Source organism: Carcharhinus amblyrhynchos, chromosome X, assembly GCF_965287045.1.
Source record: "Carcharhinus amblyrhynchos chromosome X, sCarAmb.v2.hapA, whole genome shotgun sequence".
In the NCBI taxonomy this organism is placed as follows: domain Eukaryota; kingdom Metazoa; phylum Chordata; class Chondrichthyes; order Carcharhiniformes; family Carcharhinidae; genus Carcharhinus; species Carcharhinus amblyrhynchos.
In genome coordinates, this window is record NC_137359.1 from 9716209 (window position 1) to 9738649 (window position 22441).

General features: G+C 41.3%; 2 protein-coding genes across 2 annotated transcripts in view; one reads left to right on the top strand and one right to left on the bottom strand.

The window, feature by feature from the left end:
• Window positions 1-4193, top strand: part of LOC145362038 (STE20/SPS1-related proline-alanine-rich protein kinase-like) — a 90583-nt gene extending 86390 nt beyond the window's left edge. Inside the window, exon 20 of the mRNA XM_080218075.1 lies at window positions 2020-4193. Within this exon, the coding sequence (XP_080074201.1) occupies window positions 2020-2091 (72 nt within the window). The 3' untranslated portion in view covers window positions 2092-4193. The remainder of the gene's footprint in view (window positions 1-2019) is intronic.
• Window positions 4194-11213: 7020 nt separating this feature from the next.
• lima1a (LIM domain and actin binding 1a) overlaps window positions 11214-22441 on the bottom strand; it is a 54523-nt gene continuing 43295 nt past the window's right edge. The window contains exons 8-10 of the mRNA XM_080218074.1: window positions 22055-22158; window positions 18943-19076; window positions 11214-14569 (exon numbers count right to left, since the gene is read on the bottom strand). Of these exons, the coding sequence (XP_080074200.1) occupies window positions 13540-14569; window positions 18943-19076; window positions 22055-22158 (1268 nt within the window). The 3' untranslated portion in view covers window positions 11214-13539. The remainder of the gene's footprint in view (window positions 14570-18942; window positions 19077-22054; window positions 22159-22441) is intronic.

Consider the following 22441-nt stretch of genomic DNA (forward strand, 5'->3'; position numbering starts at 1 on the left):
GAGAATGAACAGAGACCACAGAAATCAGAACAAGCTGCGACGAGGATGAGGAACTGAAATCTGCCACTCGCTGGAGCAACAAATACGTTAGAGCAGGGCAAGGAGCACACTACCAGTAGCCGGAAGGTGACCATGGTGATGAACTTTTACGCTGGCTCCCTCCAGGCTGGAGTTGGAGAAAATTGCATCATCTAGTAGTTTGTTATTCATTGTTGAATCAGTGAGGTCACTGATGTTTCCTATTCAACGAGAGCCAAACACATTTCAGACATTGCAAGCTTGCGATTTGCTGGGGGTGTGCAGGCTTTGCCACAGTGCAGGGTGCCATAGATTGCATGCATATCTGCCCTATACCAGAACAGACAGGTCTTCAATATCCAGCTGGTGTGTCAAGAGAGAATCAGGTCAACACCCAGTATCTTGGCAGCAGTCAAGAGATGCCTGCATTCTGTGCCAGCTGCATTTGAATCGTCACTCAAACCAAAACTTGGTTACTGGACGACAAACGTTTTCCAGTCACCATATGGCTGATGACTCCAGTGCATAACCCATACACAGCATGCATACAGTGAAAGTCATGCTGCTATATTAAGTATGATGTTTCAGCATGCCAATTGTCTGCACTAACATTTACACTGCCTGGATGTCTGTGAAGAAGCCCTACACTACTGGGCAGAGGTATCTAGATGTGTGGGGGTCTGCACATGCTGTATAGCCTCACCATCATGAGGGGACTGTTCTTGCCAACAGTTGTGTGGCATGCAGTTTTATGAAGTGTGAGGACGAGGAGGAGGAGGAGGAGGAGGATGATCAGGAAGAGAGAATGAGGAAGCCATCATGACACCCCCTTTCTGCTTGGGCTGCCAGTGAAGAACCTATCCAAATATAATACCAGGAACTACAATGCCAATTCCCCATCCATCCACACACCCAAACCTTACCTATTTCTATCACTGAACAGCGCAGCATCTGCTTGGCCACAATGCAAAAATAAAAACCACAAAAACAAAAAATTTAATCATAGTATATTGCATACAAAAGTCAACTAATTACCCTTGTGCATTCTCTTAGTGTCTATCTTCCATGTCTTTATCTGTCCTTGCATTCCTGCAAAATGCAACTCCAGTAGCTTGAAGCATGACTGGAAGGAAGATTCTGAATTTCAGTGGTGGAGATTGCAGGTGGCCTTGCGTATTACCCTCTGGAGGTTTTGGGTCAAGACGACTGGCTGTGGATTGCACCATCTTGGCAATGGCAGTAGTCTGTGCTGGCTGGCAGGCAAAGGCACTGGCAGAGTGAATGCTGGCTGCCTGAGGGAGCAAAGTTCATGCTCTACAGAGTCAGTACTGGAAGAGACTGGAGCGTTACACCCCTTTGCACACTAATCCACAACCATTAAGGCAATAGTTTGAGCTTGCATGGCAGCAAGTTGACATTGCATAAAAGCAGTTTGAGCCCAGAGATTGGGTGACTGCTGGTAGTGCAAAGTTGCAACATAAATCATTAGATGCTACATCATAGTTCAGAAACTCTGGGAGCCAACTAAGTTGTGCGCTATTTCCATGGAAAGGATGGGTTTCAAGTTCTGCGCAAAGTTCTGTCTCTCTTCCATGTTCCTTGACATCGATCATTGGCTTTGTCAGGCTTCCCAATGCATCAGTCATTTTATTCTTCATAAACATCAACATTCTTCTATAGGCTGCACCAAATTGCTCACTAGAGTCCTCTGCTGCAGAACACACTTGTGCCCAGTGAGCTGGCACCCTTGCCCCCCTGCTTTAGCTGCAAGCCACACAAGCCCATTGTCTCACCACATGCAGATTCAGCCTCTCGCAAACTTTTAAGATATGCGCAGTGTCAGTATCTGAACTGGTAGCCAAAGGTGTAAAATCATGTAACGGTGCTGTGTCTTTAGCCCCGTTCCTGTTTGGCATCTACTGACCAATCAAGATGTAAAACTAAATGATTGAAAGGAATGCCAGCTGGAAGCTCACTCTTTCCCCCTCGTTCTCCTCACAGGTCTCTGGCTGTGAGGGCTACAGCCCAGATGAAACCAAACTCATTGGATTTGCACAACTCAGCATAAGATGACGATTCTCCTCAGCAACTGGTACCAAAGAATTCTGGGACGCCTCTCTATCAACACAACCTGAATCTCCCCTGTCCCTTCCCAAAAGCACTTTATACATGCTGTTTAATTACATTGCTTCTAGTCCTCTGCATATTATCAATACTGTAGTAGTAATAGTTCAATAGTCAAAGGATTTTCAAAAGATTGTCAAAATACCCAGCCCTAGAATCAGCTACACTATCTTAACACATACAATGGGTTTGTGCCTCCTTGAATAGAGCAAAGTGTCTTAATTCAATTCTAGAATTATAAAAAAGCCATTTTATCTCCCTTTCTCTTTTAGCCTAGGTTGTGGTTGAAGGTAAGAACCAGAGTAAGGTCTCAAAATATGAATGCACTCAGCTCATTTCATTTAGATTATTTGCCATTTAATTCACAGGATTAGTATAATCTTTACTCTCCTCTAGTCCTGTTAAGTATTGGCATATGAAAAGTGTTAATTGTGCTGAATTTTCCTCAAGGGTACATTTATGTATGCTGCAGTATCACCACGTATAAGGCTGTATTAAATTTACAACAATAAGACAGTTCTGTACAACTCAACCATTCTCATGTCATAGCTACTTTTTTCCCCTATTTTAAGTGATTAAGTGAGTCAGTGACATAGGAAAATTAAAGAGCTCCTAATGAGAAATAGCCAGTCTCTAGCACATGGATGAAGAGTGAACAGATTAGTTGCTATGGCAATGTGTGGTTTTGAAAGATTGCTATCTGAGAGTTCTTTCAGATAAACCCTATGGTTGGTGCCCTATCAGTGGGCTTGTTACAACAAAATCAGCTGCTTAGGAGACCTTTCTTGGGTTGCTTTAAACATCTTATGTAGAGAATTTTCCCCTGTAAAATTGAACCTTATTTGTAACAGGTGATCTAAGCAGTTGATGAAGCCACACATGAATTCAGTTTGTAGTTCAGTCCTACTGCTAAGTGAACGAGACAAAGGAATACAAAAACTTGTTATGTACTATGATGGGGTTTAAAATCCGAAATGTGGCTCGTCAGTATTCTATAGTCCAGTGGCTTCAGTTGCGTGTGGGATTGAAGGATATTTATTCCTCTTTGGTTCTTCCTATTGATGTTAAGTGGCTCAGCGTGCAAAACAAAAATCTAGAAAAGCACTCAGCATTTCTGCTTGGCTTGGAATCTAAGCCATTGCACGTTTATAAATGAGCCTGCCTCAGAATGTGTTTTAGCAGCCCTGGCTTAGTGAATGAAAGGAGCCTTTTCTATGCCACACTAGTGCACATCTTAAGAGTCAGTCAGTCAGGAGGGACAAGACAATGGAGATGATTGTGGGGCAGAATGTTTTTCCTCAGCTGTTTAAAGCATTAATAGGCAGATATGATCTATATTTTTAGCAAAGGGAGGATGGGGGGGTTGCAGTGGTAGAGGAAGAGAAGGGTAAGAAGATAGAGGTCATAAGCTCTGGAAAGCAGGTGAATGAAGCACCTATTCCAGAATCTTTCTATTCAAGGAATGTGGCAGTCCAAAATAAAAACACAAGATTGTGATTTCACAGGTTTTCTGGAATGCTGTTGTCTTGGCTCTAGTTTAGCCACAGCCCGTGTGCCAGTAGTGATAGGTTCACCAAAGCATAGATTTACAGGTATAGCATCTCTTCGAATTAGACTTGAATTTGCACAGCTCATGCTTAAGAGTACTTATTCTGCACTTAGCAATGACATGATATTTCCTCTGGAGAAGAGGCACACTAAGTCTCCTTGTACCACATTGCGTTCAGCAAGTCTTGCTTCCATGTAACTTTAATCATGCAAGTCAAAGGACCCCTGCATCAGAATGTTCCTGTTTTGTAGTGTGATGTAGTGATCCATCCTGTGCACCAAGATGATGATGAAATACATGATTTGTGAATAAATGCAAGGTGAGAGGGCCCAGTTACAGTTGCTGTGGTCCAACTTGACTCGAGCTCAGCTTCACTGCACAGAGGGCAAGTAGTGGATGCTACTCAGTTGAGTGGCAGAAGTGAGCCGATCCCCTCCAAAAAAATTTGTGGAGCATGGGTCTGGAAAGTGAAGGAAATACGGAGTGTAAACCCAATATAGATGGACAGTATGGTACCCAGAAACAAACTAAGAATACTCCAGGATTGATTACTGGCCTGTGCTAAATTAGCTGAAATAGTTTGAGGAGCAAAGATTAAAAAAGAGACTACAAAACGTTTGGGCACAGATTAATACTGTACACTGTTTGCTTTCCTCCCTACACATTCATATTGCTATAGAGCATGCTTTCTTGACAAAAGCACTTAATAAATCGGAAATACTGCGCATCGTCACAATACGTTCATGATCATGCTCAAGTGGGACTGCAGAATCTTGCCAACATGCCCAAATACAGGAAACAAATTATAAATACGCATCTGGACCTTCACTCTTAAAGAGAAGACAACACCACCCCGCCTCCTGCCCTGGTTTAGACTTCTGTGCATGCAGTTTAGAGGGGGAAAAAAAATAACCACTGGACCCACTGCAGAGAAATAAAAGAGTTCCACTGAAAACAGGCAGAGGTGTTCATGAGAGGGGGGCGGGGAGAAAGAGGTCTGGAAGGAGAAACAACAGTGCATCAATCCAAAAATATTTTTTGAGGGAGGGTTGGGGGTTTGTGGAGAGACAAGGGGAAGACTGGTTAAATTATAGTCAGATCACTCAATACTGCCCTATTCTTTTCTCAACATTATGGTATTTGCAAGTTCATAAACTGGGATATAGAATTGGCCATAAAGTGGTACAGTATGCCAGGTATTGGGTCAGTTTAGCTTAGCTGGTGATGCAGAGTGATGCCAACAGCACAGGTTCAATTCCCATACTGTCATTCATTAAGACCCCACCTTCTCAACCTTGCCCCTTACCTGAGCTGTGGTAATCCTCAGGCTAAAAGGGGAGAGTAGCCTGCGGTTATCTGGGACTATGACAACTTTATTTTAACTTTATGCCAGGCATTCAATTTAAAGTGGGCCAAGAGGGTGTACATTGCACTTTGTTCCAAACACAGCTGTGAAATAGCCAATTCTGGGATTGGAACAGTTATTTCATAACCAGAGAATATGCTATAATGCTTTGCTGTAGGGTTGCCATCTGTCCAGTTTTGAGCCAGGTATCTAGAGATTAAAATATAAACTTGATATCAGCAAGCCCAGATTTTTTGATTAGCATGGTTTTAACACTAACATTAACCTATTGGGCTACCACTGATATTAAAATACCAGTCAGGAAACCTGGGTGCAAAAGGAATGAAGAGTAATTTCCTGCAATGTATTTCAGTGTCATGATATTGGAAACAATTAAGAGGCCATTGAGATTTGTGATGAATAATTCTTCAGCATAGCAAACCTCAAACATAAGCCACAATCTCATACATACCTGGTATTATTTTGGCAAAATATGGCAACCCTAGATGCATGGATCTCCAAAGCATAGAAGGGAAACCAAGTTCTGCTCAGTAACTGTTAAGTGCATGATTGAGGAAAGTGCCTTGTATTATTGCTTTCCATGAAGGATGTACTTGGTACTAGATGTGTATGAAGCATTGTAATTAGTATACGGGTTTCAATGTATTAACGCTGCTGTTGTTTACATCCCATGGTTACTGGATATACTGTATCTTCATGGAAGACTACAAAAATTGTGACTAATATTTTATTTAAAATGTCCTCTATGTGAATGCAGGGAATTGCAAAAGGATTCCACCATTTTGCAAATGATTTTTGTTCTTAAACATTGTAAAATATGCCAGCAACCAGCTTTTTGTACTACTGTAAAAGCTCTTACTATGGCAGTGATGTGTGCAGTTGTATTTTGTTAATTATGTATTTGGTCTTCCATTTTGCAAACTTACCACCACGTGTATTTACTGTTGTTAAAGTATGAAGTTTACATGGTTCTGGACTAATCTGTTCTTCAAACAGAAACTGGGGACTATGGCAGAGATGAGTGGTTAAATTTGGATACAAGCAGATCAATTCAAAATGTAGGTGCTCTCCTCCAGCACACAAATATTTAAAGATTAAGATTACAGATTGCATAAAAGCAATACCAAAACAAGATAGGAATGAAAGTCCCACCTATCTTGTGGAAACAGCCTTTTAGGTGAAATTAAAACTTTCACACTTCAATCCTAGTATCAATTCTTGATGCTATAGTAGTACTGGGGTTGGAAACAGTATAAGGCCACCACATCCCTCTCAGTTTGGGTACCCCCTCCTTTGTTTTAGTATTGCATTTTTGATTGATTGTGCTCTTACGAAGCACGTTAGGACAATCTGCACAAACACATTTGCACATAGAACTAAACACTCAGCACAGGGGGAACACTCCAACCCTCGACTTAATCTAATAGCACCACCAATCTCATTACAGTCCCAATAGCAAATGGTGAGAAATGACAACCCTAAATAATGCCAGGACAGCAGAAAACTTGATTTGGGCCTCAAGAGGGGAGGATGTACAAATATTTTTCATTTTTGTGTAAAAAAGGACAGTTGAAATGGATGCATCTTAAAAAACACACCAAATAACATTTCAGCTTTGTGCTTCAAAAGCCAACTGTACAACAACCAGCACTTTGTGCCATAGAAAGAGCTTTGGTCAACTGGTAGGAGTTGGAAAAATGATTTACAATCTTTTGTTTGCTCCCTCTCCTACATTCCATGTTATCATCTGAGTAACGCCACAAGTAAAATCACCACAATCCAATTGTTCAGAGTCTCTGCACTAATTAATTGCATCTTCACTTCATGAAAGCAAGCATTTGTGGTCAAGTATTCTCTCAGCAGTGCACAATGTGGACTGGTTCGCAATGGAGACCTGGACTCTGATGTAGATATGTACCAACCTCATGTTTCAGCTATTCTAACAATTAGAGTTAAATATTCAAAATCTCACCTTTTCATTGGCTTAGCTCAGTCAATTGTACTCATGCCTGAGGTCATGGGTTTAAGTTACTACCAAATGCAAGCACGTATGTTGGGTCAACATTTCAGAGCAGTACTGAGGGCATTGCTGGAGATGCCATCTTGTGGATACTATGGTAAATCAAACATCCATCTACCAGGTTGGGTGAGTGCAAATCTCTGAGCAAGAGCAGGCAAGTTGCCCTAGGGTCCTGACCGTCCTTCCTCTAGTCAACACCAACGATGCATTATCTGGCTACTCATTATTTGCTGTTTTTAGAGCCTTGCTGTGTTACAAATTGGCTGCTGCACTTGCCTACATAAGATGACACTCCAAAAAGTAATTGAGGACGCAAAAGGCGCTATGTAAATGCAAGGTTATTCACACTTTCTGCTTGGCATTTTCTATCAATTAATACAAAATTGTGCCATTGATGAAATTCCATGATCTTGCAAAGGACTTAGCCGCCAACAGATCAGTGTGACTTTCCTTATTCAAACCTCCAGGCTCTGAAAATCAACACATTAGTAAGTACAAGCGCAAATAGAATTGATTTGCCTGAGCTGCGTTGATTGCCACAGGCTTGCAGATTGTAATTTGGATACCCAGCAACAAGTGACAGCAGAGTTTGTGCCCATTCAGCAAAACAAATGATTAATCCGGAAGTTCTAGAAAACAACTTAAACCAGATGTTACCAGAGGTAAAGGGAGAAGATTTCCACTTTAACTGTCTAAAATGAAAAAAACAAAGGTTGCGGATGAGGCTGCTGAGGACGAACAGAAAACAAATAAAAGGACAAATGAGTGGAAGAGCCTTGGAACCATTGGAGCCAAAGACTTAGTTCCCTGATTACCAAGAATCAAATGAAGCACCTGACCTCCATCAAAGTGCACGGCAAGTTTGACAGAACACCTCAGGATTGAGGTAACCAGGCTTAATTTCTTGATTTGATGCCAATATTTCATAACATGAAGCGCCATGCTTTTCCCCATCTCTAAATTCAGAGGTGGAAAGAGCATTTGGACGATTCAGTTCAAAAAGAGTTATTTACAACTTTTTGACATTCTAAGTAACGCTACAAAAAAATTGGGTAAAAGTTGGAACATTATGAGTGATTAAGAGTTTAATTAACCTTAAGTGAAACTTGTAAAGTCTATAAAAACTTAATTGATAGTATAGAAAAAACATAAAGCTAAAGTAGAATAAGACAATGACAGCTGAAGGAAAGCAACTCCACAGGTGGCAACTCACCAAATGCTTTCCAGAGAAGCATAATATCCTGGAGCAACCTACTATAACTAGATTCTTTTTAAATTTGTTCAAAGAATGTGGGCATTGCTGGCTAGGCCAGCATTTATTGCCCATCTCTAACTGCCCTCAAGAAGATAGTGGTGAGCCACTGCAGTCTAATTAGTGTAGATACACCCACAGTGCTGTTAGAGGAAATTCCAGGATTTTGACCCAGTGACAGCGTGATACATTTCCAAGTCAGGATGGTGAGTAGCTCGGGAAGGGAACTTGCAGGTGGTAGTGTTCCCATGAATCTGCTGTCCTTGTCCTTCTAAAATGGTAGAGGTCACAGATTTGGAAGATGCTGTCAAAGAAATAGCCAAGTGCTAAAAAAAAAAATCAGTGACACGTTTAATATGATACATAAACTTGCAAAGCAGTACTGCATTCTTGGGCCTCGAATATAGCTCTACAATACTGTCATTAAGAAAAACCTAGCTAAGACTGTGATGATACATTTGACAAGACCCCATGGTCGATTAATTTAGGGTGACGCAGTTAATGTAATTCTCAATGCTTAAGCTTGTGATGATTAGATATGCTATAAATGTTAAATAAAGTAATGTCATTAATGCACCTCTTTGCTGATCTTATCTGTGATGATTGACAAGTACAATTACTGCATCCAGTTATTCATTTTGGTTCATGTAATTTAAAATTTGGACTGGTTATAGAAGATCAAAGACAAGCTAAGCATGGCATCTTGCAAATTTTGAGGAATTACAAACTCCTGACAGCAAAAGAGTAAGAGTGGGAAACCCTGATGACGTGGCTTCCAAATTCAGCACACATTCCATTCCTCTCTCCTTCCCTCCCTTTAGGGGTTTTGCCAGTTCTTGTTCAAGAAACCTCTCTCCTTCCCTCCCTTTAGGTTTCTCGAACAAGAACTGGCAAAACCCCTCTGGGCCATTTCCTTATATCTAGGAGGCCAATTCACAGAGTGATTATTTATCCAAGGTGATTAAAAATGAGACAGGAATAGAAGCAGGAAGCTCTGGATTTGAAGTAGACCACAGGACCTGGTCAAAGGTGGCCTGCTTATTGCAGAATGAGACACATTTGAGAATGTGCAGGCAGGCAGAGAGTGTGTAAACAATCATTTAAAAGACATGAGTGGGGCAAGACATTTTCAAAGTCAGTTCCAGCTCCCCACCCAATCAACTATGGTTTGATACATAATAGCTCTTGCAGTAGCCTGATCAAAAGCAGCCACATGTATCTGCACTATTTTCTGCAATGTAAACTTTCTACAACCAAATAAACGTATTGCAGTATTAACCACAGGACCCAAAATGGTTTCAGCTTCAATAGAAGCTATACACTTCTATGTAAAAGATGACATTTTCATTCTTTCCATTATAGAGATGCATCACTCAGTTACACATTTGAGAGGGGAACAGCAAATAGACCATAGTCTGAGCTGTCCAATTTGCTGCATATGCAGTGTGCTAGAATAAAGATATCAACCTCAGAAAACATGTCTTAGCAGTTCAAGTACTGTCCTGCTCTCAAATTTCCAGCACTGCCACAACTTGGGAGGGAAGTGTTGGGAGTACAGGATTTTTAGAAATTCCATAATTAAAGAGCAGTGTATGGATTTCTTTTTGCATGAAATATGGGGCCTCACTTAAATTGGAAGCCAAGGGGCGACAAGAGTGAGAAACATACCTGGTTTTCAGTCTGTACATTCCAAATTAAAATCAGTTTGCAAACTCAAACCAAATGAATAATACACATCCAAAGCATGCAACAAGCTGCATTAGTGCACTCACTGCAGGAGAAAGAGGATTATTTAAAATTACCTTTTAAATAAAAGGATTTCCTCTTCTCCCAATATTTGATGCAAGTGTAAAAGGGAAGGCACCACAATGAAAGCACACAGAAGAGAAACCAAAAGATTATGTACATCTTGTACAACAAAAAAAAAGGAAGCCAAATCAAACTGTCAGTTCTGCTCACTATTTTTGAGCTAACTCTGATACAAAACAGTCAGTGACGTAAAGAAATAATGATCTGGTATTCATTATACAAAAGTTGCACTCATGGAAGACACGCATCTGAATCACTTCAACTGCATAAATCATAATTTTAAAAATTATCCTTGATGCAAATCAGGATCTGTCCTGATCACAATGCAGTTTCCAATTTATTCACATGTTCTGGTTTTATTGCACATCAAGTTGGTCATGTAGTTAAATGATCTGTGGGAAATCTTGTGAAGGGGTGGAGGGGGGAGAAAAGAAAATGAACAACTCCTCACTAACAGAGCTGAACAGTCAGGTGAGTAAAGAGCACCTGGATATGATGTCCATCCACCTCAGCCAAGCAAAAGTCAAACTGTAAAAATGTCAAAATCATGCAGCATAGGAAGAAGTCATTTGGTCTAATGTTTCAATGCTAGATTTTTGAAAGAGTGATCCAATTCATTTCACTCTTGCTCATTCCTCAGCTCTGCATTTTCTTTGTCTGGTATCTACCTTCCATGTCCCCTGTAATGAATGGTGGGTACAGACCTGCAAAGCACACAATCAAACCTGCTATCAATAAAGCAGCTCTTCCTTTAAAAAGTTTTCTACAGGCCCCAAAAAACTGAATTAATACAAGGTGTACAAAAGCAGCTGAATGGTTGTCTTTAGAGTACCCAAACACTGGATTTTCAAACTTGTACTCAAATCAAAGTAGTGACGGACATCTTAATATCAGCATTAAACGAGATGCCTGTGGGATAGGTATGATGGCGAGATATGTGCTCTGTTGATCCTGGGGATCAAAGTAAATTGGCAGGATAAACATGTTGGAAGGAGTGTATCATGCTCAAATTTACTATTTAAGGTTAAACTCTCAGTTCAGTGTCACTGGATGCGCAATAGAAAATAAAAAGACATTGTAATCTTTATACTGAAGAGTTTATTATTCATTACATGCTAAACAGAAATCACAACAGACAACACACAACGGTAAAATAGAGTCTGAAAAGAAAGTCAACAGCATTGATCAGGTAATTCTTTTACTACATAATTGACATTTGATTACCTTGAATGTTTCTAAGCTGCTTTTAGTTTCTTCATATAAGAATCAATGGATAAAAGAAGTAGGGGTGCAACAGGCCCAGGATGTATCCCAAATCCATGCATTTCTGGGGCTTGTACTGGATTCCAGCCTGGATTAATGGAATGAAATCTTACCTCATCTTCTGGCTACGGAAGTTTTACAGAGGAAGTGGTTTGAGTAGTTTCAGTTCCTAATGATCAAGTCTGGAATCCACAACACAACAGCCCCAGTTGAACATGGAACTGGCAGACAGCCTAGTGAGGCTGGCTGGTGTCAAAATACAGAAAAACAAAGTAAAATGCATTATTTAGAGTTTGGAGTTAACACATGGAGAATATATGGAGATCCATTTGGCATCTGATTGTCTCAACATGGACACTTGAGCAGAACGTATTCAGATTACCCAGCGCCATGAAGTGAGGAGAGGAAAAAGACAGGCAAGTTTTGTTTTAGTGCATTCTTAAATTTCAAATGAACAGGAATCATGGGGGGTGGGGGTTTGAATGTTAATGCCAATACAGGTCCACAGTAACTATTTACCTGCAGTAAAGGCGAGAAACATCATTTAAATACGAAGTGTAATGTAATAAAAAGACTGACTTTACCAGCACCATTTAAATCACCATAAATCAAAATCAGGTGTCAGAAGATTGTAGTGTTATATCCAACACCAAAGATAACACATGACATACAATATTGTGCAGTGTTTTTGAATTGTGGAATGTCAGAAGATTAAAATTGCATTGCTCCAGATCCCATAGCACAAATTTATTACCCAGTTCTTCACATTTCATCTAAAATAGCTACAGTAAAATCAAATCACTTAATATTTTCAGCAGCATCTTGACCCCCACGTGTTGTCAACATGTAAAAGCAATTTTATGTATAAAATCATACTGCATTACCCAAGAAATTCTAAAACAGCACTGAAGGGTGGGGAACAAAGCCAGGTTGAGGAATTTACAATGTTTGAAGACTAAAGTCAGGTTCACAGCCCACAATGTTGCTATTAAAGTGGTGTTATTCTAATGCTTCCATTTTCATTTTTCTGCACCAATTACACAATTCCAAAATCAAAAACATGGCATTTTAAAAACAACAAGATTACAGAGCTAAGTAGGGTGGACCCATCAAATTTTCCCTTTGATTTTTGGGACCATCTTTGGAGCTACAAAATTGGAAAGTGTTGTTAAAGTAGACAGATGTGTTTGAAGTCATGATCATTATGTAGCTCAGCTATTACAATGGAGGTCCACCCTGCCATGCTTGCTGAATGAGCTCAATCCAGCAGGACATTCACAAATGGGCTCCATTTTCAAAACAGACAACCAAGTACAGCACAACCTCCAATAAACTTCATATTTAGGCAAGTGCATGGCAACAAAGGTAGAGAATGCCCAGTTATCTTCAACTTGAATGCAAGAGCCATTACAGGTCCACAGTAACTTTACTGCTCCACCACTATCGACAATCAAGCTGCACTGAAATACACTAGTTCTTAAATGCTTCCATGAGAAACACTGACAGACTACATGGAGAGAGCAATAAAAGTGTGAAGTAAACACAAGTGTGGAATGGAGTTTAGTTACAAGTTTTAGAAATTTATTTATACAGGCTGGGATTTTCTGGTTCCTCTCCCACTCAAAAATCAACAGATCTTTGGCTGGTCCATCAGATTTTCAATCCCACCCGTGACAATTCCCACCACAGGAGGGACCAGAAAATCCAGGCCAGTCTTTTGAAATCCAATCTTCCCTGCTTGGATAGTGGATAATAATCAAGAATTGCATCATAACAACCCATGCCCTCACGTAAGCACTTCACATTCCATACACATTCTTTCAATTGTTTGGCAGTACTTAGATCATCATGAAATCTAGCTTTGGAGGTTATGACCAGTGAAGAGAGGGGAGTTCAGGTGCTATTTTGAGCACTCGTGTACACAGTTAATAAAGCAATTTTTAAAAGAACTACAAGTAGCAATTATCTCTCTTCTTACTCCAAATATAATCAACTAGTTTTTTTCTGCTCAAAATAAAGTCCATATCAATATAGGCACTTAAAATAAACCACTTTACAACAGGAAGTTTGAGCTGATACTAACATCTATGAACCACAAGGCCAGTCACCAATTAAAATATGTAAATCACCCATAGTATTTAATCCTCATCTTCATAATATCTATTTCTCTTGATTTGTTCTTCAACTGACAGTTCTTCAGTTTCCTCCACTTCATTTCCATCCCCATCCCAAAAGCCAACATCTTCCAGTTTTCTCTCATTCTCTGGAATTTGCTCACTTGAGGTAAGTGTGTCTCTGTAGGTTTGCAACTTAACTGGCTGTTTGGATTGCTGCTTCTCACACTCAAGGAAGTCAGGTTCTCGGACTTCCTCTTTGTTGAGGTGAAGCTCCTCTATATCCTTATCTGGAAGCAGCTGTCCATTGTTGCTTTTGACTTCTACAACCTCTTCAATCACCGAATCTTCTTTCTTGCCCTTGAGCTCAGTAGTCATTAGTTGCTCATCCTCATTTTTCAGACTTGGCTTGTTTTTGTTCTTCAGTTCATTGGTTTCTCTTTTGGCTTCCTTTTCTTTACAGATCATTGCATTCTGTGCTGTATTTTTAGCAGGTTGATTTTTTCCCGGCTCTCTTATGGCTATAGGTGTCAGCGGGGCAGCAATGGTAAATGGTCTACATCGCTCTTTCAGAGAAGCGCTTCGCCTCAGTCTTGAGGTACCACTGAATTCGGAGTTTCTCTTCGTCATCTGTTGGAAGTCATCCTCTGGAGGCCATTTTGGTTTGTTAACTCTAAAGTTCTCTTCAGTAGAATTCACTCCTTTACCACCAGTTTCAGTCGGTGGGGGCCAAGCTATTTTTAATTTTCTTGTTTCTACAGGTTTCTCCACTTTTTCTGGTGAAGGGCTGGTAACCAAGGCCTCCATGCTGGCAGCCAAAACACCAACCTTGCGTACAGAAAGCTCATCTACTCCAGAGTTCTCAGTTTTGGCCTCAGGTTTATCCATGGCAACTTCACTCTTTTCTGCAGTATCACTCTCATTTTTGGCCATCCAAAGCTCCTTGTGTGGCTTGTGACCAAATCCTTCATCGTAATTACCTTTGGATTTGAAGAGCTGGCTAAAATGTGGCTTGCAGTACACATTCCCATGTAGTGAAGCAAAATTCCCAATGCTGTACAAAAGAAATTAGATGTTGAGACTTTTAAAATTTAAAGTTGACACCAGTAAGCTTAATTGGCCATTTACAATGCACACATTCAAACAGCGTTTCATCCAGTAAGTGGATTTATTCTTTATATCCTATGAAGTTATACTGACCTGTTTCATCTTGTGATGGCATCCAACAGACAAAGAAATCCAGCAAGAGTCTGGGCAATAACCATTAGGGGACTATTCAATTGTGCTGGGGGGCAGGAGCAAGTGGTGCATCACAGCAGTGACATATCATACCTTTAGTGGACACAAAGGGGTGACACAGCGGTTAGCACTGCTGCCTCTCAACGCCAGGGACCTGGGTTTGATTCTGGCCTTGGTCAGTGTGTGAAGTTTGCACGTTCTCCCCACGTCTGCATGGGTTTCCTCCAGGTGCTCTGGTTTCCTTCCACAGTCCAAAGATGTGCAGATTAAGTGGATTGACCATGTTAAATTGATGCTAGTTTCAGGGGATTAGCAGGGTAAATATGTAGGTTTGAGAATAGAACCTGGGTAGAATTGTGGTCGGTGCAGACTCGATAAGCCGAATGGTCTCCTCCTGCATTGTAGGGAGTCTACTATAAAGCCACACTGCCCAGCAGAGATTATTGATTTATCAGGAGTAGGAACCATTCTCTGTCAGAGTTAATTACATGTTATGTTAACTCATTTTTAAATAATTCACTTATGGTATGTGTGTCACTACATTTATTGCCTATCCCTAGTTGTCCTCAAAGGTGGTGATAGTGAGCTGTCTTCTTGAACCACTAAAATCCATGTGGTGTAGGTACATGGACAGTGCTTGAGGGAGTTCCAGCATTTTGACCCAGCAACATTGAAGGAACGGCGATAGGATGGCAAGTGACTTGGAGGACCTTCAGATGCTGGTGTTCCGTGTATTTGCTGCCCTTGTCCTTCTAGATGATAGTGGTCATGGGTTTGGAAGATGCTGCCTAATAAGCATTGGTAAGTTCCTGCAGTGCATCTTGTAGATGGTACCGACTGCTACTACTATTTGTCGGTGGTGTAGGTAGTGAATGTTTGTGGAAGGGGTAGCAATAAAGTGGACTGCTTTGTCTTGGATGGTATCAAGTTTGAGTCTTGTTGGAGCTGCATCCATCCAGGCAAGTGGAGAGTATTCCATCACACTCCTGACTTGTGCCTTGTGGATGGTAGACAGTCTTTGGGGAGTCACGAGATGAGTTACTTGCCATAGGATTCCTATCCTCTGATCTGCACAGTACTCATATGGCTAGCCCAGATCAGTTTCTAGGACAATGGTAAGCCGGAATGTTGATAGTGGGGGATTCGGTTATGGTAATGCCATTGAATGTCAAGGGGCAATGGAGATGGTCATTCCCTGGCACTTTGTGGTGCGAATGCTACTCGCCAGTCCAATCCTGGATATTGTCCAGGCCTGCTGCATTCGGACATGGACAGTTTCAATACGAGTCGTCACGAACGGTGCTGAACATTACATCCCCACTTATGACGGAAAGTCACTGATGAAGCAGCTGAAGATGGTGGACCAAGGACACAACCCTGAGGGACTTCTGCAGCAATGCCCTGGAACTGAGATGATTGGACTCCAAACACCACAATCATCATCCTTTGAACCAGTTATGGCTCCAACTAGTGGACAGTTTTCCCCTGATTCCCATTGATTCTAGTTTTACTAGAGCTCCTTGATGCCACACTTAGTCAAATGCTGGCTTGATGTTGAGGGCATTCACTCTCACCTCACTTCTGGATTTCAGCTCTTTTGTCCATGTTTGAATCAAGACTGTAATGAGGTCAGAAACTGAGTGACCCTGACAGAAGCCAAACTGAGCATCAGCAAGCAGGTTATTGTTGAGTAAATACCACTGATACTGCTGTTGATGACCCTTCCGTCACTTTACTCATGGTCAAGAGTAGACCAATTGGCCACATTGTATTTGTCTTGCTTCTTGTGTACAGGACCTAGGCAATTTTCTACATTGCCGGATGGATGCCAGTGTTGTAGCTGTATTAGAACAGCTGGTCTGGAGTGTGGCTGGCTCTGGAACACAAGTCTTCAGTACTATTGCTGGAATGTTGTCAGGGCTCATAGCCTTCAGCCGTTTCTTGATACCACTGAGTGAATTGCATTGGCTGAAGCCTGACAAATGAGGTAACACATTTTGGAAGGTCAAATACAGATAGAAAATATACGGAAAATGGCAGAATCCTTAAGAGTATTGATAGGCAAAGGGATCCGGATGTACAGGTACACAGGTCACAAAGTGGCAACACAGGTGGAGAAGATAGTGAATAAGGCATTATGGCATGCTTGCCTTCATCGGCCAGGGTACGGAGTTTAAAAATTGGCGAGTCATGTTGCAGCTTTATAAAACCTTAGTTTGGCCACACTTGGAATATAATGTTCAATTCTGGTCGCCACACTACCTGAAGGATGTGGAGGCTTTGGAGAGGGTACAGAAAAGATTTACCAGGACGTTGCCTGGTATGGAGGGCATGAGCTATGAGGGGAGGTTGGAGAGACTTGGTTTGTTCTCACTGGAGCGTAAGTTGAGGGGAGACCTGATTGAAGTCTACAAGATTGAGAGAGGCATGGACAGAGTGGATAGTCAGAAGCTTTTCCCTAGGGTGGAAGAGTCAATTACTAGGGGGCATAGATTTAAGGTACAAGGGGTAAGGTTTAAAGGAGATGCACAAGGCAGAATGATTACAGACAGTAGTAGGTGCCTGGAACTTGTTGCCAGGGGAGGTAGTGGAAGCAGATATGGTAGTGACTTTTAAAAGGACATCTTGACAAGTACATGAATAGGATGGGAAGAGAGGTATATGGTCCCTGGAAGGGTAGGGGGTTTTAGTTAAGTCGGGCAGCATGGTCAGTGCAGGCTTGGAGGGCTGAGGGGCCTGTTCCTGTGCTGTAATTTTCTTTATTTGTTGACATTTGCAATTATGGCAAATACTTCAGCCTCATCTTTTGCACTGATGTACTGGGCTCCTCCATCATTGCGGACGGGGATATTTGCCTCCTCCAGTGAGTTGTTTAATTGTCCACCAACATTTACCACTGGATGTAGCATTTCTACAGAACTTGGATCTATCAGCTGGTTGTGGGATCACTTAGCTCTATTATTTGTTGCTCATGTTGTTTGGCACACTAGTCCTCATTTGTTGGGTATGCCCACCTGCACTCTTCACTGAATCAGGGTTGATCCCATGGCTTGGTGGTAATGGTAGAGTGGGGGCTATCCTGGCGTGTGAGGTTATAGTTTGTGGTTGAGTACAATTCTGCTGCTGATGGCCCACAGTACCTCACCGATGCCCAATTTTGAGTTACTAAATATATTCAAAATCTGCCCCATTTAGCACAATGGCAAAACCACACAACACAATGGAGGATATCCTCAAAGTGAAGATGGGATTTCATTTCCACAAGGACTGTGCAGTGGTCACTCCAACTGATACTGTCATGAACAATTGCATCCACAGCACGTAGGTTGGCAAGGATGAGGTTAAGCATGTTTTTCCCCTTGCCACCTGCCGCAGTCTCAGTCCAGCGGCTATGCCCCTCGGACCTGGCCAGCTTGGTCTGTGGTGGTACTACCAAGCCACTTGGTGATGGACATTGAAGTCCCCCATCCAGAGCACATTCTGTGATTCTGTGCCCTTGTCACCCTTAAGTGGTTGAATACCACTTGGAGAAGTACTGATTTACGAGGACGAGGACAAAAGAACCTGGTGCCATAAGACTTCAGGTCCAGGCTCAGAGTCAATGTTGAGGATCAACATTATCTATCTATAAAAGATACATAATGATTCCATGAGGATGATTATATCAAGCTGTTGCTTGACTAGTTTGAGAGACAGCTCTCCCAATTTTTGCACAAATCCCCAGATGTTGGCAAGGATGACATTGCAGGATTGATAGGACTGGATTTCCAGTGCCTAGGTTCATGCTGGGCAATCTGTCCAGTTTCCTTGATTTTTGTCATTTCATTTGTCATGGTTGAATACAACCGAGTTACTTGCTAGGTCATTTCAGAGGGAACATAAGAATCAACATTGCTGTGGATCTGGAGTCACACATAGGCCAGATCAGGTAAGGGCAATAGTAAACTGGATGAGTTTTAACAGCAATTGACAGTGGTTTCATGGCCAGACTTTTAATTCCATCTGCCGTAGTGGGATTTGAACCTGGGACCTCAGAGCATCACTGTGGGCAGGGGGCAGTTTGCAGGGAATGAGAACTCAGGAAACCTCTTTAAATACAAAGTTTAGTCACTCCATACCCAAAGTTAGCAGGCAGAAACAATTGAGGTCAGAACAAGGGTAAAGTCAACCAGGAATCAGAATCCTCACCTCAGTTTAGTGTTGCAGTAACTGCAGCGGAAGCAGATATTGTGAAATATCTGTTGGTTTGCAACAAGACGCTCCATTGGATAGACAGTCTTTTGGCAGGTGACACACAACTCTCTGGCTGGAAGCTGAAATTTCTGAGAGTCAAAAAAAAGAAACAGGCTCAGTAGTCACTTTATGGAAGCTGCACAGATGACAAGACATTCGAATGTGACAACACATTTCAGAATTAGGATTAACCAACGCTGCAGACATTCAAACAATCATGGTGAGAAAACTGGCCTAGAAAGTGTCAACGATGTGAAGTATTCCTGCAAATTGGGTCACTTCAGCAGTTTGTGGATTTAGCTTAGACTTAAATTTTCAATGTTTTCTCCAAACATTTTTTCCAAAATCCCACCAATGTCAGCAACTATTGTTTAAACTCAAAATTAACAACATGGAGAGTGGGGAAAGGAGAAACAAGGTAACTTTTTTAAAAAAAAACTTTGATAGCCAGTGAATATCTGGGAAAAGAAATGATACCCTTTCAAGACCTAAAGTAGAGCTCCAATCTGGCATCCTTCCATCCAGTAAAAGATGATGGGCATGCGAACAAGTCCCTTTCATATGGCACACCATTGCTGATGGTTGAAGAGGCCAATCCTTGAGAGATAGGTTGTCGCAAATGCCACACATGAAGCGACCAAGGTATCATTATGGGTTGTTTTCAGCATTGGTATATGTTGCCAAGTCAGTGGCCAATGTATAATATTAATGATTTAAAAATGTCAATCTTGCATAAATGTCAATCTTGCATAAATGTCAATCTTGCATAAATGTCAATCTTGCATAAATGTCAATCTTGCATAAATGTCAATCTTGCATAAATGTCAATCTTGCATAAATGTCAATCTTGCATAAATGTCAATCTTGCATAAATGTCAATCTTGCATAAATGTCAATCTTGCATAAATGTCAATCTTGCATAAATGTCAATCTTGCATAAATGTCAATCTTGCATAAATGTCAATCTTGCATAAATGTCAATCTTGCATAAATGTCAATCTTGCGGGTTGCCTCCGGGTGCTCTGGTTTCCTCCCACAGTCCAAAGATGTGCAGGTTAGTGTCCCAATGTGTGTCGGGTCATTAGTGGGGTAAATATGTGAGGTTACAGGGAATAGGGCCTGGGTGAGATGTGCTGTTGGGAGAGTTGGTGCAGATCAATGGGCCGAATGGCCTCTCTCTGCACTGTAGGAATTTTATGACAAAATTTATGTTCTTGAGTCAGAAGTGTCATGGGGAGGGGGGTGGAAAATAGAAGGGTAAGGTGGGGGGAGAAAATAAACAAAGTGGATAAGTAGAAAACTGAAAATGACAGGTCTTGCAAGAACCTAACCCTTAAAAAACCAAGGACCAGCACTGGCAGACACCTTGCACTATGGTCACCCATATGCCACTGAGCAGTAATTCACACCTTAGAGACTCAGAACGCAAATCAAAAAGCATAGGATTTTCGTTAATACTACTCAGACAAAACACAGTCAGGCCACATCCATTTAGACCAAGTATTTTTGTTCATGTAAACAAGCATCAGGAGTCAGGTCTTTTTTTTGAAAAAAGGAGCAAATAGAACCTCATATCGGAGGCAGAGGAATGCAGAGAGAGAAGGGATACTTCAGGAACAGGAAGTAGAAGCTGAAAAATAGGCAAAGAAATAGGATTAAACAGCAATATACTAAACAGCACAGTATCAAAGGTTTACTACCATGTTTAATCACATTGAAATAGTCTATTGTTCCAGGGATTAGACAGACATTCTTCAAATATTTCTTACTTTTGATTATTGAAAGCCAAATTTTCAAGTTTAACTTATCTTATCCAAAAATAGACTATGTACATTTTAAGTACTGAGCTTTTCAAAAAAAATTGAAAATAAAACATTGGCAGAGTTCTCTAAATGTTGGTTATATAGTCTAGCACTGAATTTCCCCTTTAAGAAAGTAGCCTACTTTATTAAATGAAGTTACTCAATCCTCTAAAGGATACTCAATATCTGTTTGGACCTTCTCTAGGATGCAGCTAATTCCACTTCCTTGCAGATCAGCTGGAGCCACAGATGCAACAATGAGCTCATCGTATCTTGTAACCATAGCACCCGCTGCCTGAGAAAGGATCTACACTGCCAGCCACCTGCTGTGTGGTTAGATACTAGCTACTTTCATGCTAGGAGCTATCTGTTTAGATCATGGAAGAATAGCATCCAGGAGCCAGGCAATTTACATTGTTTAATGCAGCTCCCTTATCCTGGTGATATGCTTGGGAGACTCAAATGTTGCCTGTAGTTCTAGCACTGAGATAAGAGATTTATTGGTGTAATGCAAACTCACACAGGGGCCATAAAAGCAATGATAGAGTCAGATGTTTGATCCTAGGTCAGTGCAAAACTAGCTTACCCTGGGTGTTACAAGTGGTTTCAGCACCCAAGCTTTGAAGACAGGCCAGAATTCTCTGGCCGTTCACTCTGGCGGGATGCTCTTGTCCCACCAACGGCGCACCCCCTGCCACAGGTTTCCTGGCAGCATGGGATGGCTTCAATAGGAATTCACATTGACAGCAGCAGGCAGGACCAGTGGATCCTGCCCTAGGTGAATATCATGCCAACTATCACTGCCAAGGAAAAGGTCAGAGAATCTCACTCAGGGGCAAAAGAATTAAGAGAAGGAAGGGAAAGGGAAAAGGAAAATACTAAATCAGAGGTAGGGTTCCCATTCTTGATCATGTCTAACAACACACCTTTGAAAGAGGGCATGGCATTGCCAGCAGTCAGCCTGGGGACAGTTGGAACTCTTTGCTCTACCAATTCCCCCCTCCCCAAATCCTTGGTTGCCACCCCTATAGGCTCACACATGTAAAATGGCCACTTGAGTGAACTACGAGAGCACTGTTGGTGTCCTGCAAGTTAGCACAGTCCAGATCAGCACTTTCAAAAAGGAAAACTGGACAAAATTATCAAAGCCTTCAAAAAGAAAAAATGTACTTGTATTTCTGCTAATTCCCAGGTTGATCAAGTTGAGCAGAGACAAGAATTCCCAAACAAGTCAATGGCTGACCAGACAGAAGAGAGATATTTACCTTCAAAGATGTGGCTGGGCTACTTTGTATTTCTGTGGTTGATCTTTGTTGCTTTATATCCTGAGCTGAAAGCTTTGGTGCCTCTTCTTCATTTTCCACCTTAACTGTTCATTTTAAAAGATGAAAAGCATGAATTAAAGCAAAAAAAAAATCAACAGCCTTATTTCAAATCAGTATTTTTCGTTGTTAGTGCTGATAAGAGATTCAATGCTGATTTGATTTTCTGTTTGAAGTGCAAACACAGCACTGAAACTTCTACTAGCTGGAAGAGAATTTACACCTGCACACAAAACATTCAATTTCAACAACACTGCTTTGGAGATGACAAAATGGGTACGAGGTAATTTCTCCACTGAAGGAGAAGTAAAATTTAAGAGTCACATGGAT